The 15,946-nt window shown below is 49.6% G+C and overlaps 2 protein-coding genes across 2 annotated transcripts in view; one reads left to right on the plus strand and one right to left on the minus strand.

Moving 5' to 3' along the window:
* Nucleotides 1-216: 216 nt before the first annotated feature.
* On the minus strand, nucleotides 217-1,246 carry Ppcdc (phosphopantothenoylcysteine decarboxylase). The gene has a single exon (XM_037432145.2). The coding sequence runs from the start codon at nucleotides 1,103-1,105 to the stop codon at nucleotides 503-505; it is 603 nt and encodes a 200-aa protein (XP_037288042.2). The 5' UTR covers nucleotides 1,106-1,246; the 3' UTR covers nucleotides 217-502.
* A 198-nt stretch (nucleotides 1,247-1,444) lies between these two features.
* The window catches only part of brm (ATP-dependent helicase brm), an 86,339-nt gene continuing 71,837 nt past the window's right edge, over nucleotides 1,445-15,946 (plus strand). Inside the window, exons 1-6 of the mRNA XM_075875645.1 lie at nucleotides 1,445-1,575; nucleotides 2,040-2,211; nucleotides 4,711-4,999; nucleotides 9,057-9,257; nucleotides 11,203-11,499; nucleotides 13,904-14,301. Coding sequence (XP_075731760.1) covers nucleotides 2,068-2,211; nucleotides 4,711-4,999; nucleotides 9,057-9,257; nucleotides 11,203-11,499; nucleotides 13,904-14,301 — 1,329 coding nt within the window. The 5' untranslated portion in view covers nucleotides 1,445-1,575; nucleotides 2,040-2,067. The remainder of the gene's footprint in view (nucleotides 1,576-2,039; nucleotides 2,212-4,710; nucleotides 5,000-9,056; nucleotides 9,258-11,202; nucleotides 11,500-13,903; nucleotides 14,302-15,946) is intronic.

Genomic DNA, 15,946 nt, shown 5'->3' on the forward strand with positions numbered 1-15,946 from the left:
ATGAATCCATACTAACTAGCCCAGTTTACTGCTTTGTCGTGTGCGAACGTGGAGTTTCTGAACAAGTGTTGCAAACGACTGGCCGGGTTCAGCAAGCTGAAGACTTGTAAGCAAACGGCAATAAAGATGAGAACGTAAAAGAGGGCAAACGTTTCGTCTTTAGCACCTGACTCCAGAGGTTCGGTGGCATTTGAACTAGCGTAATTCAATACACTGTTGCGTTGTGTAAGCTATTTATTTTTCACCGCACAAGTGCATCACGCGGGCAAAAAACAAAACCCAAGGTTTCACTTTTTCTAGCCATAGCTTGCACGGTATATCACCCTTTCAGGGATGCGTGCCTCCGTGCACAGTGTTTGCACAACGACGGAATGGTGCCATCCCCAATGAACGAGCCACGTGCATGCCTGTGGTACCGGAGTAACCGCGGCTACCGTTCAGACAGTGTGAACCTGCGATCACGGAATAGGAGCGCCGCTGCTCAGTTGAAGGGACGACATAATTACTGCTGCGCCTTCTCTAAGGCGGCAGCCACGACGTAGCTCACTATTGTGGGGACCTCCGCCATGCCCCCGTACCCGCGGTCCCCGCAGGCGAGCTTCTTCTCGACGCAAGGCACTTCGGTGAAGCCGAGGCCCGTCAGGGTGTTCACGTGCTGCGCCGTTATCGGGTGGCACCACATGTGAGTGTTCATGGCGGGACAGAAGAGCAGCGGCTTTTTCAGGTCCCAGGCCCTGACGACGCACGTGAGCAGGTTGTCGCACAATCCGTTCGCTATCTTCGCCATCGTGTTGGCGTCCAACGGGGCGACCACCATCACGTCGGCCCAGCGCCTCAGCTCGATGTGCAACACGGGATCGGACATCTTACGCCAGGTGGACCATTCGTCTTCGTCGACGAGCAGCGGTACCGAGCGCGGAATCATCAAGCGGTCGAAGAAGTGCAGCGCACGGTTAGTGGCCACTACCTTCAGGTCTACAGAGGCGTATCCGTGCAACCGCTGAGCCAGTAGCTGTTGCACCAGCAGGGGTACCTTGACGGACGCGACGCTGCCAGTGCAGCCGATGAGAACGTTCAGGGTCTTCGCTGAGGCCTCGGTGGACATGTCTGCTCGCGCGTTAGCTGCCTGCTAGATCTGAATGATTTGTGCGTCGCTTGTTTTTCCTGCAGGCAGGGCCACGCGCTCCCATCACTTCCATCATATGCCGGCCGTGCACGGCAACCAACCTGGTTTTGTTCTTTTGTCGTTGGAAACTTTCCTTCGCGTACTGTGTCGGTAGGGAAGACAGTTTCGTACGAAGTTGCGGAAACTTTATCGCGAACGAGTTTGCGGTTTTAATAAATACACCCACACAACGTCTCCCTCCCGCGTGCCTCCGTAGTGTATTATGAGATGCATATAACCTCACAAAACGTGCAGTTTTTTGCAAATCAGTGCTCTTTATTATTTGTTACTCGCGGCAGCCCATGCACCGGGCGCCGCTGCATCGCGGGTACGCCATTATCGGCTCGAAGTTGCTTGTAGCGGAGTTTCACTCGTCCCTGCCTTCGCTGAAGACGTCGTCCGCTTGACAGGTAAATTTGTGGCCCGTCTCTGTTTCTCCGGAACGCGGATTCTAATCTTTCGTCGCGGACTCACCGAGTGTCCTGAATTCAACGAGCGACACCCTCTTGAGAAGAGAGAGGAGGTGAACGTTGTAGTTGTTTTCACGGTTAACGAGCAGAGAAGCGATCACTTTGATGAATGAATCGACGGATCGCGTTCACCTGAGTCGCCCACCGTCGTATCTCCGTTGCCTCGCTCGTGATGCCCTCCCAACTGCATTGTTCGAGCAGTTGTGCGCTAGTGCCTCAATAGCGACGTAGTTTTGCCGCAGGACAAGGCCAGTCGCGTTCGATCCTTTCTCGGATTTTCCGCTGGACACACGTAGCGTATGTCATCCGCATGTGACGACAGTGTCGTTTAGTTGTGTGGTTTAATGTCACGTCCTGTGTCGATCGTAGTGGGGTCCCTCGTATTTATTCTGCCGGTCCTTCAGGTGGAGCGGCTGCTCCCAGCGTCGCCCGATGGCGTCGGGCGAGGAGATGATGTCCGCTTCGCCTGGGCCGCAGTCCCAAGGCGGTCCGCCTCCTCAGCAGGGCGGCCCGCACCCCGGTGACGGTCACATGCAGCAGGGATACCCTTCCGACAACATTCATATGCTGCAAAGGGTGAGTAATTCGTTTTCTTGCCCCCGAGCAAGCGTGAGTTGCGGAGCGTCTCCCGAGGCCCCACTTCGTCGGCCATGTCTGCAAGATCCAACGAGCCCGATGCAAGCGTTTGTTGCAACCACGTGCTGGTGCTAAACAAACGTACGGTGCTCGTGCTCGAAGTGGTACGAGTGGAGGGGAGGAGAGAGTGCCGTAAGGGAAGCCCAGATGTTCGGAGGGTTTCCCCTTTCCCCAACCAGCTTAAATTGGGCAAGACGACTTGTCCTACCGTCGCTTGCTTTAATTAGTCTTCTTGGGGCGTGAAAGTCGTACATGACGACGCACAACGCTACCCGGTGCTTTAACCAGTGCTTACACTGCTGGTGCTAACACAAAGTTTGGGTTTTGGATTCGACGGATTTTGCATCGCAGAACCAAAAAAAAAAAAAAAAAGAGGCAGTGTAATAGACACACAAATCGAGATATAGAACCGCAAAAATCTATCACAGGTTCACTAATACCGTGAACGTTGGATTTGTTGGAACATTGACATCCATCTATGACAGATTTCAGCAGGACCATTGTAACCACCAGCACCGCATGTGTTACTGCACAGTACACATGCAAACAGGCAGAGTCAACAGCACTGAACCGATTGAAGCATAATCACATTACAGCTACTGAGGCGTTTGCAGTTGGCTACAACAAACTCTAAAGACAACTTTTGCCATGCTTGCATCAGACTGTACCGTCATGGCTGAAGTACAAGCATATTATGGTTAACCAAAGCATATTTGTATTTTGTTTCCACCAGCATGCTTGATCTCATCATGATTTCTGGTTTGCATGCTTAACTTGAGGCCAAGTCCATCTTCGGCAACCACATAGTCGGCAGTCCAAGATGGTGCTCGTGAGTTCGCTCCCGAAGCCCATTTTGCTTTGCGATTTCTAGTTCGCTTGCTTTTTTTTGTATTTGTTCCCGATGCAAAATTAAGGGCAGTAGATGGGTAGGCAGTGAAGAGCAAAACCGCCTAATGTGTAAAAAGGCAAAATGCTTCTACACATGCACAGCAGAGCCATGGTGCGACACAGAACGACACACACGAGATGACCGTCTTTTATCGAAAGCACATTTCTGTGTTGATTGTGTTGCCAACACGGATAGACCCTTCCGTTAATTATGAAGAGCTTGCATCTCTAGCTTGATTCTCTTGCAGCGTGTTCTCTGCAATCTGAATCTCACAGCACTAACCGATATGTACAATAAATGTTAACACTGACCTGCCCAAGAAGTCATCTTGAGTTGTGCTATCGTATGTCATCTATTTTCTTAATATAAAATCTTGCAGCGTTCGCGACACATTCACCTAAATTATAGGCTGCTAAGGGGCTGCGATCCTTCAGCGACCATGCGAATCATGTGTAGTACATGGATTTGCCTAGTCTCCGTGCTTGACCCCGCCGCGGTGGTTTAATGGCTAAAGTACTCGGCTGCTGACCCGCAGGTCGCGGGATCGAATCCTGGCTGGGGCGGCTGCATTTCCGATGGAGGCGGAAATGTTGTAGGCCTGTGTACTCATATTTGGAGGCACGTTAAAGAACCCAAGGTGGTCGAAATTGTCAGAGGCCTCCGCTACGACGTCTCTCATAATCATATGGTGGTTTTGGGATGGTAAACCCCACATATCAATCAATCAGTCTTCGTTCTTGTAGGCTTCAAATGCAGTTGTGGGTTCGTTTATGGCAGTGTTTTGGTTTTGCTTCAAATAAAAGAACAAACTAATTTGAACTTCGTGACCGGATTCGAATTTGTGAACCTAAAAGATTAAGGTGGTGATCAACTGATAAACTATTGCTGATTGTTGTTTTGTGACAAAACAGATTCAAGCCATGCGAAGCCAAAAAGAACATAAAGTACAAAGATTAGGCAAATTATGTGCTACCCAGCATTTCCATGCTCGCTGAAGCGCCATGCGTTGCACCTCCCATGGACACTAGCGCCAGAGTTCCTTCTAGTGTCCTTTGCACCTCCCATGGACACTAGCGCCAAAGTTCCTTCTAGTGTCCTTACAGGAAACCTTATGCATAAAAGCACTCTTAGGTGAAAGCCGTCTTGTTCTTTTTAGTCATTGTATTGATCGTCCCACGCCCCCCGCCCCCACCCCAGTGAAAAGCTTTCTGCATGTAACGTGGTTTTCCACTGCCACCAGGATTGGAGACATTACGAATTTTTCACACCTGATCTGGTTTTGCGCTACTTCCGTAATTAGCCCACCTTTGACAAAGCGTTGATGTCTTGTAACGATGTCACATGTTTTTGCAATCTGTGCTGACGTCATCATGTGCCGATGACTATATATGCGACAAACGTGTTGACACCGCTAATGCAGATGGCGTATTTTCGCATTTGATGAGGCAGCCAAGGTTTGAAATTTTAGTGGTGTTCTACTAAATAAAGTCCTGATGCATACGTTGTCGTCACCGCACCGACATTCTCCTCCTCTGTGCTATTGATTTCAGGCCATCAACAACATGGAATCGGAGAAAGGCATGGCCCCGGATGACCCCCGCTACCCCCAGATGCTGGGAATGGGTGGTGGTCGAGGGGGCAAGACGCCGGGAAGCGCTGCTGGAAGCAGTGGTGGCAGCTCTGGGGTGCCCAGCCCCATCATGGGACCCCCTCCCATCCCGCCCCAGGGTGCGGCACCTATGGGAGGACCACCTCCCCATGACGGACCGCCGCCACCGCACCACGGATACGGACCGCCGCCGCCTCAAGGACCCCCACCGCCACAGCACATGGGGCCAGGCAAGTCCTTTCATGATTAGCGTGCAAGGGCCAGTAATCGCTACTTTAAAGGGCCACTCAACTTGTTTAACAATTTTGAAATGACAAGCGCAGTGCATACGTGGGGCGTTCACGATGACGTCTGCCGAAATTTGTAATGTAGTGCGCTTGGGAAATGGGTCAAATTTCAAGCTGAACGCTGCTCCCCCTTCCTTTTGCGAACGAGCACCCAGGAATTGAGGGCATAACATACCCGTAGAAATTGCCTTACTTACACGGCAGTGTTTCAACGTTGGTCCTCTACGTAGACGACTGTGCTCTGACGTAGCCAACAGTAGCACGTGACATGATGAAAATTATTTAACACGACGTGTAGTGTATGTAATTTGTTGCTTGAATAGATAAATAAAGCTTGAGATGAATAATGAGACGCTATAATGGAATTTATGCGTCTTTTCAATTTTTTCTTCGTGGATTGCAAGGAAATGCGAAGCTAATGTGCCTGCATTTCGCATGCATTCGTGTTCCTGCGCTTTCGCGTTCGAGCACTCATTCTACTCTACCGCGTTTTCAAACGATCACGCAGAAACTAGCAGTATACCACGAAATAACGCTGGTGAACAAAACAACGTCACTCGCGTGCTCAGGGGTCGGGCTTGTTTGGGCACGTCATGCTCCCGAGACCACGTGGTCAGATGCTGGAGAGGGTAGGGAAGAGATTTGGCTTGCAAAGGCTACGCGGGGTAAGTGGCAAAAGTTTTGAGCTCGCCTCCTCGCATCTTCCTTTGGCCCCGCTAAAAAAAAGTTTTCTTATCTCATAATAAACCGGTTGAAATTTTTGCAGCATAATGCTCTTCGTCGGACACACAACAACTTCTATGGTCTAACTAAAATTTGTTATGGGGCCTGGTGAGTAGCCCTTTAAATATATGAGAAATTTTAGAGAACTTTTTTCTCAATTACTACCTGTGACAGATGCCTGTAGCTGAACAAACGTCACAATTCCAGAGCGGCAGTTGCTGCCTTGCTTGAGACATATACAAAATATGAACTACTACAGTTGCCATATCTTTGATGAATGAAAGCAGTAAACCTATTAAAGCTGTTGTGAGTTTATTACAGCAGCAGATTTTGGTGGCATGATTTTCCGTCACTGGTGTCTGTTGAAGCTATCGTTCACATTGAGAAAACGAAAACTTGTTTAGTGTGGGACTCAAACGTGGGCACTGTGCATGGCAGTTGAGTATTCTACAACAGAGCCACACCAGTGCTTGACGCTCCTACAGAAAAGGGGCTGAAGTAAACAAACGTAATATTGTGCAGCAGAAGGGTAAAAAATACACCAGGTGGCACACAATGTAAAATGCTTGACGAGAGGGCGGTTTAAAGCTTCTCACCCGTTACATGTCATCACCGTCATCAGCCACAGCATCAACAAAGTGTACAGCTATGTAGGTGCGCACATTGCCTATCAGATGCTGCATCTCTACTTTGCAAATCTATAAAATATGACATAGTCTGTAGTTCTTTATTTCATAAATTGGTGATCATAGTGTGGGGTTTACCTGGAAACTGTACTCGCACTAGTCCTCTAAGAGCCTGTAGAAGAGCGAGACAAGACCGTGGCAGTTGAGGCCATGCCGGGGTCGCAGCTTTTTATTGGGACGCAGACGAAGAGAGGAGGGACCAAATCGGTTCAGGCTGACGCTTCCAGCAGGGCCAATAGCCAGAGTGTTCTCAACAGGCTCTTAGAAGACTAGTGCTTCTGCGACTCTGCCCGCCAGTGAAGCCTTTCTACCTGGACTACCCCAAAGCATGGTTCATGCAACTCGGCGCCGTTCTCGCGGTGAATAGCATCACGGACCAGCCGCTTATGCACACCATTTTGCTTGATGCGCTGCTGGTCGAGGTTCGTCGTTTCCCTGCCACATCAAGCTCCAGCCCGCAGCCCTACGATCACCTCTGCTCTACGGTGCTGGCCTGCGAAGGAATTGCGTACCCCCCGTTTCTGGGTCCCGTGACCTCCAAGGTTTCCCTGGCTTCACACCAAGCGGTACCAACCAGCCCGCAGCCCTGCCTTGACCATGACTTTACTCTCCCAACTACGTCACATCCAACCTCATATCCGGTCACCAGCGCAACGAGTTCTGCGCCCGACCACCCACCCGACGAGGTCACATTCGACCCGTCAGCCATGAAGTGCATTCTTTCGATGTCCTTGGTCTGTAGTCCTACAAGCAAGCTTGCCATCCGTACTTCTTCTTTGACCTCCATGACCCTTCGAACAGGTCAGACTTCACTATGGCTACATCGCCGCACGCCCCGGAGTCTGCCACCCCTACAAACATCGTCATGCCTGCTATTGGCTTTTGGTCGCAGAGGCTCTCTACCAATCTCAACACTCTGCGCGTCCTGCCACCAGCAACCAGCCTTGCCCTTCTGCAGTCTCCCGCAGCTGAAGTTAAAGCGCCAGCTATCTACGGACAAACTTCCAAGACGCTGCGACTATGACCGACGCTCCTGAGGACGGCGTGCCTGGTCCACCTATGGCACAGCATACCACACATGTTACGCCTGCCATAGAGGTAGCCATTGTTTATGTGACTTGCGCATGAACCCTCGTGTGCCAATCACCGAAGGTGCCCGACTGTCCCTCTTTTCGAGTACACGCTTGCTGTGTGTCATGGCGTGCCTCCTGCCAAGTTCTCGACTGGGGACGCGAACCAGCTGGCTTGCAACTTGAATACAGGCAGACCCTTTGACACGTCACTTGCCTCCTCCATCTCGGCCCGACGCGCTGACCATGTATTGTACCCACCACTACACGCATTGCGTGCAGCATGGTCCTCCGAGCATGGCGTTTTTGCATCTGCCAACTCATATACCCGTGTCGAAACGCCAGGCGCCATAAGACGCATAGCGAATCATTGCACTACCTCAGTAGCACTACCTCATTGTGCTACCTCAGTAGTACTACCGTTCTGCTGCCAATGTTAGCAACCAAACCGACACTTTGACCGGCACCGTATTCAGCTGCGTTTGCTCACGCCACTTGGTGCACTCACAAGCGCACCCACCAAGCCATTGGGGCACCTGCTTGTTTATATATCAACGCCCCGGTGCCTTGTTCCTCAGCCAGTGCGTTTCTCCCAGTGCTGACCACAAGAACAATCATAAAGACCCTGTGCCCTCTCATGTTAATTACTCAGACTCCCCAATGAACACCCTAAGAGTTGTCGTTCATGCATATAGTCTCTTTCCGTCTCTTTCTTTTGTATATACCTTTCAAATCGTGCAAAGCGCTATGGGGGAGCCCTGTAAAGCCTTCATCATCGTCCTCATCATTCAGTCACCGCGCTGCGCCTCTCGCACTGCTCGTGCTCGGAGCTCGAGGTGCGTGCGAGATTAGAACGAGTCTTCGCACCTGCTTTCTAGGATGCAGGCAGCCGTCTCCGCTCCGCTTTGATTCTGAAGAATAAAGTGCCTAGATCCCCACACGTCTCTCTGCCTCTCGCTACAAGCCTTTACTATAGGCTACATGAAGTCCACCTCTTTCAGCTTATGCTGTGACTGTGCTAGGCTTTTCTTGCATGTTTAGTCAGTTCATGCTGCTCCTGTATGCTAGCTAATCAACCTACAGCAGAAAGCTTAGATTATGTGGCATCTGTGAAAAATGCTTATTGTCTGAGTCAGTCATGCCAAGTTGAATTGCAAAAGCTAGACATTCTGAGAGTGCTCGTCATTTTTCTCGCACATCATCCAAGTCCACAGAGCAAGAAGAAAACATGTGCTCCATGTAATGTCAGGCATATGTCTTAAAAAAAAAGTAGTGTTTAGATGATCTGTGCATGCACATATACATGCACACACACTCATTCATACATGCATGCATGGCGCAGTGGATATGCAGTGCTCTGTTCTGCAGGAGTTGCTTCAGAATGCATGTAAGAGTTATTAGGAGTTAGTAAGTAGCCTTGTACGTGTTAAGACAGCCGTACCTCTTCGTTCACGTACGTCTTGATGCTCAAAACAAGGAGGCAGTTTTCATGTCACAGCCACGCGCCTCTTTAAATGCCAGGTCCAGGACCGCACGGTTATGGCATGGGACCCCAACAGACTGGTGCCTACGGAGGGGGTGGTGGCCCCTACCAGCAACAGCCGTACCCTCCTACACAACAGGGAGCAGGGGCAGCTGCCAGCACAGCCCCCCCTCACCAGCCAGGCCCGCATCCGCACCACCCACCAGTTGCGTCAGAGCCTCCCGACCCGGCAGCACAGGGTGAGTGGCTCACAGATGCTGGCTGCTGCGCCACTAGTGTCAGTATTTTGGGGTCAAGTGGCTTGTTATTTTGGCGTCGTATGTTTGTGGGGCTAACATAGGCCATATTGGTGGGTGCTTTAATTCAAGGAAAAGGCGAGAGCATTGTTATGATGTCATCCAGGCCACTTTGTAGGCAGAGATTGTGCAGGCATACAAAATTTTAATGATGCAAATAGCACTTAGCTGCTCCCATGACATGATGACTTTTTGTATACCTTTTATACCACAAAAAAATGACCAAGAGGTTGATATTTTTTTTAAAGTCATGCTGTCAGTTCTAATTTTCTGTTTGATTCTAAAATACCAGCACTCAGAACGGATTATCGAAGTGTTGGGAAAATTTCTTTTACCAGCAAAGGTAGGAAAAAAAAAGTCCAAGGTAGTCGCAAGAAACAGCATGCTTCAAGTCGCAATGTCTCAGCCAGACTACCAGAAGCCGACACCATTCCGGCCTTGTTGGCGTGAATTTCTCCATTTTCAAATTTCCCGCTTGAGCCGTCGCCTCCTTGCATGAACAGGCTCACAAAAAGAGAAGAATTCAAGACTGGTCGGAGGCTTCCGCCTGGCCACACCCGTTAAGTTTATCTGTCTAGCTTTGCAACTGCCTTGGATTTAGCTTTACCGAGCCTTGGATTCCTCTCTGCATCTCTCTGCAACATTGTGTGTGAACACATGTTCAGACCACAGAAATAGTAGTCGCTTGCCTGTGCCACAGGAATTTGGCGATTGGCCCGCCATGTTTGTCAGTATGCGGGCCGCACGCATTTGTGGTACGTAGCTACGCGAAGCATATTGCACAGCTGGTGTGAACTTCTTGGCGTCTCAGCTTAGCGTGGTCGTCAGTGCTTGAATAACACATCCTTTAAAGGATTCCCTTCAACACTTTTTCAGCATGGCTGGAAAATTTCTGCTGTTTGGTAGTTGAGCCTCCCGAGAACGCTTGAGCCAAACATTATTATAGCAAGGGAGTGACGTGCCCATAAGGCCAATGGGGACGAATATTGAACACGATGATATTGGCAGCAGTTGTAAAAAGATTGGAAAATTACTATTTCTCTTATAACTGAAAAAGCTTTTATGATCTTTTACACTCAAATAGCTTTTTCAAACAAATAATTATTAATAATGTTGTTCTTATAATTTACAACTGCGTATAAAACTAAATAGGTTTCAAAAGCACAAGGGCATTTCGATATGGTGGCTGGTATTCCGCATAGCAGGCGCCACCGCCAATGCACTGTCGCCGTTTCGACAGGGGCGCTACGTGAAGGCCAGGACGAGAAGCTCGCAACATGCCACTGGCTTGGTTACAGTGCAGTACGTGGCCTGGAACTTACAATTAACTCTCACGTAGTGAAAAATAATTCCCCCTTTTATCAACTAATGATGCTATAAGCCCAAATGACCGACCATAAACCTTAAGTCCACAGCGTTGGCATCATGAACTGCATAGTTGCAATGACAGCGACCGGAGCCCGCCGCGTGTCTGTCCTCACGAACACACTGAAAAATAGCTGCGTACTCGAAGGGAAAAAAAATGATATAAAAAAAATATTGCTCAAGCTCATGACGTGCGCTGATAATGAGGCACATATTCTTGTCCCCTTTATCATACCCCCTCCATATTCCTGCCTGGCTTTGAGCGTGCTTGCTGGTATGATAGAAAAGAGAACGCGCTTGAAGATCTTGAACTCTGCTCGTACTTTATAGATTCTTAAAATATTTACGGCCGTCGATTCGTGAGGCCATTTTATGATTACTTGAAAAAACGTTGCAGGGCACTGTTTGTGGGTTGCTGAACCCGACGCAGTTTTGAAAACCTACAGGCAGGTGCTTGATAAGAGCCACTATAAAAAATGGGCCGACTGTTCTTTCTCATAAGCTTTCTTCCGTTCACCAGCAGGTTACGGCAGTGGAGGAGGGCCTGGCAGCGGGGGCCCGCCTTCCAACGGGTCTGCAGGCAACGCTCTTCCGGGCGCCGAGGGCAGCGGCACTCCCGGCAGCGCCGGCTCAAAAACATCGCTCCTAAACAATCCCCAGTTGACCCAGTTGCGGGCCCAGATCATGGCGTACAAGCTCCTGGCACGCAACCAGCCCGTGCCGGACCACATCAGCATGGCTGTCCATGGCACAGGCTCCTCCCAAGGCACCCCTCAGGGCTCGCCACAGCCAGGACCACCGTACATGCACAGGCCACCAGGTGTGTTTGGTTGCAGCGCATGGTCTGTGCGAGGTCACTTAAAGGACGAAGGATGTGGTTATTGCTGAGCAAAGAGAAGGCGGAACTATCTTTCACAGTCACAAGGAAACATGGCATGGTGCCTTGGTTGAAGTAGCTGGGAAATAAGTAAATAGAAAATGTACAAAGTAGATTTCGTTGGGTAAGCAAGGAGAAAGAAGGGCAAGAAGAAAGTGAGAGGCTAACTGAAAATAGTACTCTCCTGCTAAACGAAACCTGAAGGGACTAGGAAAGTGTGTTTAGTTTAACAGGAGTTTCGTTTACTGAGAGGTAAACAGGGGTACAGCATTCAAGTGTGAGACCAATCACATTAGTGAGAGTTGTTTCACTTGAGCAGCAATTTTGTTAAAAACGTTTTGTTTTATGGGGTAAATTTGCACCATGCTTAGCTTAAGAGAGTGTAGATGTAAAACGTCATCCATGCGAAATTTTATCCTTGAACTACAGATGGATGGCATAAAAAGTTTGCGAAATAAATGTTTTCAATAATGAACCTTAACTCTTTTGTTACCACGCCAGAATGGTCGTTTTTCATATGTTTCGGGAAGATAGTTTTTGCCAGCTTGAAAAGTACTCCAGCGTGCATTTTAGTGCACCAAATTTTGCACAATCAAGTGCTCTTTCCAAAAAATTTATGTTGTAGAGCAACAAAATATTTTGGAATGAATAAAAATGTGAAAAGTGTAAATTTTAGATGCCAGCTTGTAAAAGTGCAAATAAAAACATTGTTTGCAAAAGTATTCGAAACAAATAAAATTCAGAATATACATTTTTAAGATAAATGACCCAGGAACAGTAGAAAAAATAATAATTGTCATAAAAGTCTTTCTATTCACATAGACAAAGAAAATCGGAACCAATGTGCTGCTTCGTTGCTCGTGCCATGGTGAAGCATTGCTTGGTTTTTCGTAAAACATAAGTGATTTTGGTAACACTGCATACCAAGGAAACAAGAAACGTCCCTTTTATCGTGTCTCAAAGTGACGTCACTCTTTCTTGAAGTGGGTGTGTGGCTAATTGCAAGTAATTTGACTTTTGGAAATGTTGCAGCTGAAATATTACCGTATTTACTCAATTCTACCGCACCCTCGATTGTAACGCGCACCCGGTTTCCACGATGAAAAAAAAAAAAGTAAGACTTCGATTGCAGTGCGCACCCATGTTTCTCGTTGGCCCACACGATCACACCACTCAGGAAAAAGACTCCTTTCGGGAGCGTCTACCGTTTAAATATGAGGCACGGGGGAAGCTTGTGCCTATCTGACGTGCACCGGAGCATTGCCGGCACTCTAGTTTTACCGTGGCCCGATGTCAGCACGCGAACTTGCTTCGCCCCCTTCTTCTCGACGGTTGTGGTGCCAGGCATGTCGAAGTAAAGAGGCGTCTGATCGGCATTCCCGATTTGCCCAAGCAGGGAGCCGTTGTTGTGCCGCAAGTTTTGGACGAACCTCTGAAAACTGAAGCTTCTCTTCGTACTCCTCCGGCAACTTTTGGCATATGCCCGTTCGCCTTCAGAGGGAAAAGCCTTTCCTCTTCATAAAATTAGTTAGCCAGCACCTGCTCGCTTTAAACTGGCTCCGCATGAGCCCTTTTTCTAAGGCTAACTGCATAGCCTGCACTTGGAGAAGTTCTGTCGTCACGGGCCGCTGTGCCGCTCACTGCTCAATCACATACTCGCCGAGCAGCTCTTCAATTTGCGGAAACCGACCCTGCTGTGGTCCACTGAAGCGTTTGCGTGAATCTTTGCTGTCGACAATATTCTGCTTTTGTTTCCGCCAGTGCCGCACGCACGTTTCGGGAACTCCGAACGACCGCGATGCAGCCCAATTTACGTCCCGTTTCGGCACACGCGATGACTTTTCTTTTAAAAGCGGCATCGTGGTGCACTCGTCGAGTTTTTGGAGTCGGCCCTTCCATGCCGTCGATGCTAATGCACACCAAGATGACAAACTCCTCAGCACACGTACGAAGTGCCGCACATGGGAAACACATAGGCATAAATGGCCGACGCGCCATGCCGACGCACGTACAGGCGGCCATTTTGGAATGCCGATGGCAATAGAATGACAGTATTTATTTTTTTTCGTACTCGATTCTAATGCGCATGCTATTTATAAATTCGCTTAACTGGAAAAAAGGTGCGTGTTAGATTCGAGTAAATACGGTAGATGTGTGACCTTTTAAGAAGAATTACGTTCCATTGTGTCCATATAGCATAAGTGACTAACATTTGCTCTTACGGACAGCTTTAGCGTAAGCAATTCTTATTATGGACTTACATTTACATTGTTGTCGTCAGAGACCGATTTGTAGCACAGCCTGTAAGACTGAGCTTTTACTGTCAATCTTGCCGGAATGCGTGCAGGAGCACCGTCGCCTTCCATGCGGCCATCCCCCCAGCCCGCACCACCCATGAGTTCAGGGGGCCCCCCACAGCAGTATGGGCCAAGTGGCAGCCAGGGCACCGGTGTGGGCGTACCGCCGGCCATGGGTCCCCAGTACAATCCTGTGGCACCCACTTCCGGGGCTGCCGTTCCTCCGGGAGTGCCGCCCCCTCCTCCGCACGGCCAGCCCCCTCACCCCATGATGGGATCCCAAGGGGGTGGGGCACCGACTCCTCCACCCCAGGGGGCCGGTGCGGGGCCACCCGGGGGAGGGCTGCCCCTGCAGCAAGGTCCCCGTCCGGGATGCCAGGCGCCGCCTCAAAATGCAAGGGGGAGTCCTGGAACGGGACCACCATCTTCGATGCCTGCTATGATGCAGGTGAGTAGCGGGACATTTTAGTATTTTACTGTGGAGCTGTTGAGCTTTTTGTTAGTCAATGTGGTGACACCAGAAAACGGTCATCGTCATCAACTGGCACGCGCTCTCTTTGTCCTCTTCATCTTCTGCTTCCCATCCAGAACAAGTGTGCCAATTTGTACAGTGAAACCTCGGTAAACCGTAGTTGGCCGAAGCTCGGAAAAAGTACGTACTAAACGGTAGTACAGTGGAACTTCGATTATACGTCCCCCGGTCCTGCGACGACCTGTGTTTTACGACGAATTGGCTTGGTCCCGGCTAAACCCCCTTAGAACTAATAATGTATTGAAAACCTCAATTCTACGACGCAATTTTACATCGGCCCCCCTCTTATGACGCTTAGCTGGACTGTCCGAGAAAAAAAAAAACCTATGATGACGCACGCAGGCTGCCACGCAAGCACACTGCGGCCGGATAAAAAAAAGTCGGGAAACCGAGGAACCGAGTTCGTTCCTCCGCACGTTTAAGCACACTATCCGCAATGCCACCGCTGCCACCACAGGGCCTCTTCAATTTTTCGACACGCTGTCGGCCATAACTAGCCAGAGTCAACGTTGTCCAGAGCCAGCAGGAGCGCATTCGTTTTGCTTAGTCGCATTGCACTGCGCACTTACGTTGGGGCCTTTTTTTGTTTTGTTTTCTGCCTTCTTTTGGGTGGTTTTGTAGTGACAGCTGTGAGCAGGTAACATGGCAGATAATTTCGAGCTCGCTTTTTAGTATGCGATAACTTTCACTAGATTTCGCGTCGTTGTACCGGACGTGTTGAATGGCGATTGTTGAGCCTGTCTACGTTTGGGACAGCCGCGGGAACCGGAACTAGCTGCTGTCTAGCTGCCAGAGGGCTGGGGAGTTTTAGCCCCTCGCGATTGGTCGAAGCTTGCGCAGACGTACGCGCTTGCAAAAATCGAATGGGCCCACTGCCTTGTTGCCTTTAAGCCATTCCTTCACCTGTTTGCCTGATCTGTGGGTTGTGCGCCGCAGCTGCTGCGTCTACGTGCAAAATTTTCAGTATTCGGACATTGGTGTGCAAGGAAGCTTTCGAATTCTTGGTTGCGAGTGCTGCGTCTCGCAATGTCATGGAACCGAAAACCACTGACGCTTGGAGAAAAGCTTCGCATAATCGAGGAGGCGGAGAAGCAGAGCGGAGCAACAAAGGCCAACATTGCCCGTGACCTGAACATTCCTGAGTCGTCGCTGAAAACGATCCTCGCAAAGAAGGACAGCATCCTACTAAATGCGGCAAAGTTCGGCCTGAACAGGAAGGCCGCGAAAGATGGCAAATATGCTGCCATGGAGACGGCCCTTGTTGAGTGGTTGCGTCAGGCCCGCAGTTCAGGAATTGCCGTGGATGGCGCAATATTGAAGGAGAAGGCGAAGACATTTGCATTGTGCGGCAGCATTGATGACTTTAAAGCCTCCAATGGCTGGTTGGATCGCCTTAAAAAATGCAGTGGAGTTGTGTACAGCCGCTGCTGTGGAGAGAGCTCGTCAGTCAGCTCCGACACTGTTGAAAAGTGGACTGCATTGCTGCCGGAATTGATACGGCAATATACAAGCCGTCGGACGTGTTCAACGTGGACGAAACTGGATTATTTTATAATATTGT

This window comes from Rhipicephalus microplus, chromosome 10 (assembly GCF_043290135.1).
Source record: "Rhipicephalus microplus isolate Deutch F79 chromosome 10, USDA_Rmic, whole genome shotgun sequence".
In the NCBI taxonomy this organism is placed as follows: domain Eukaryota; kingdom Metazoa; phylum Arthropoda; class Arachnida; order Ixodida; family Ixodidae; genus Rhipicephalus; species Rhipicephalus microplus.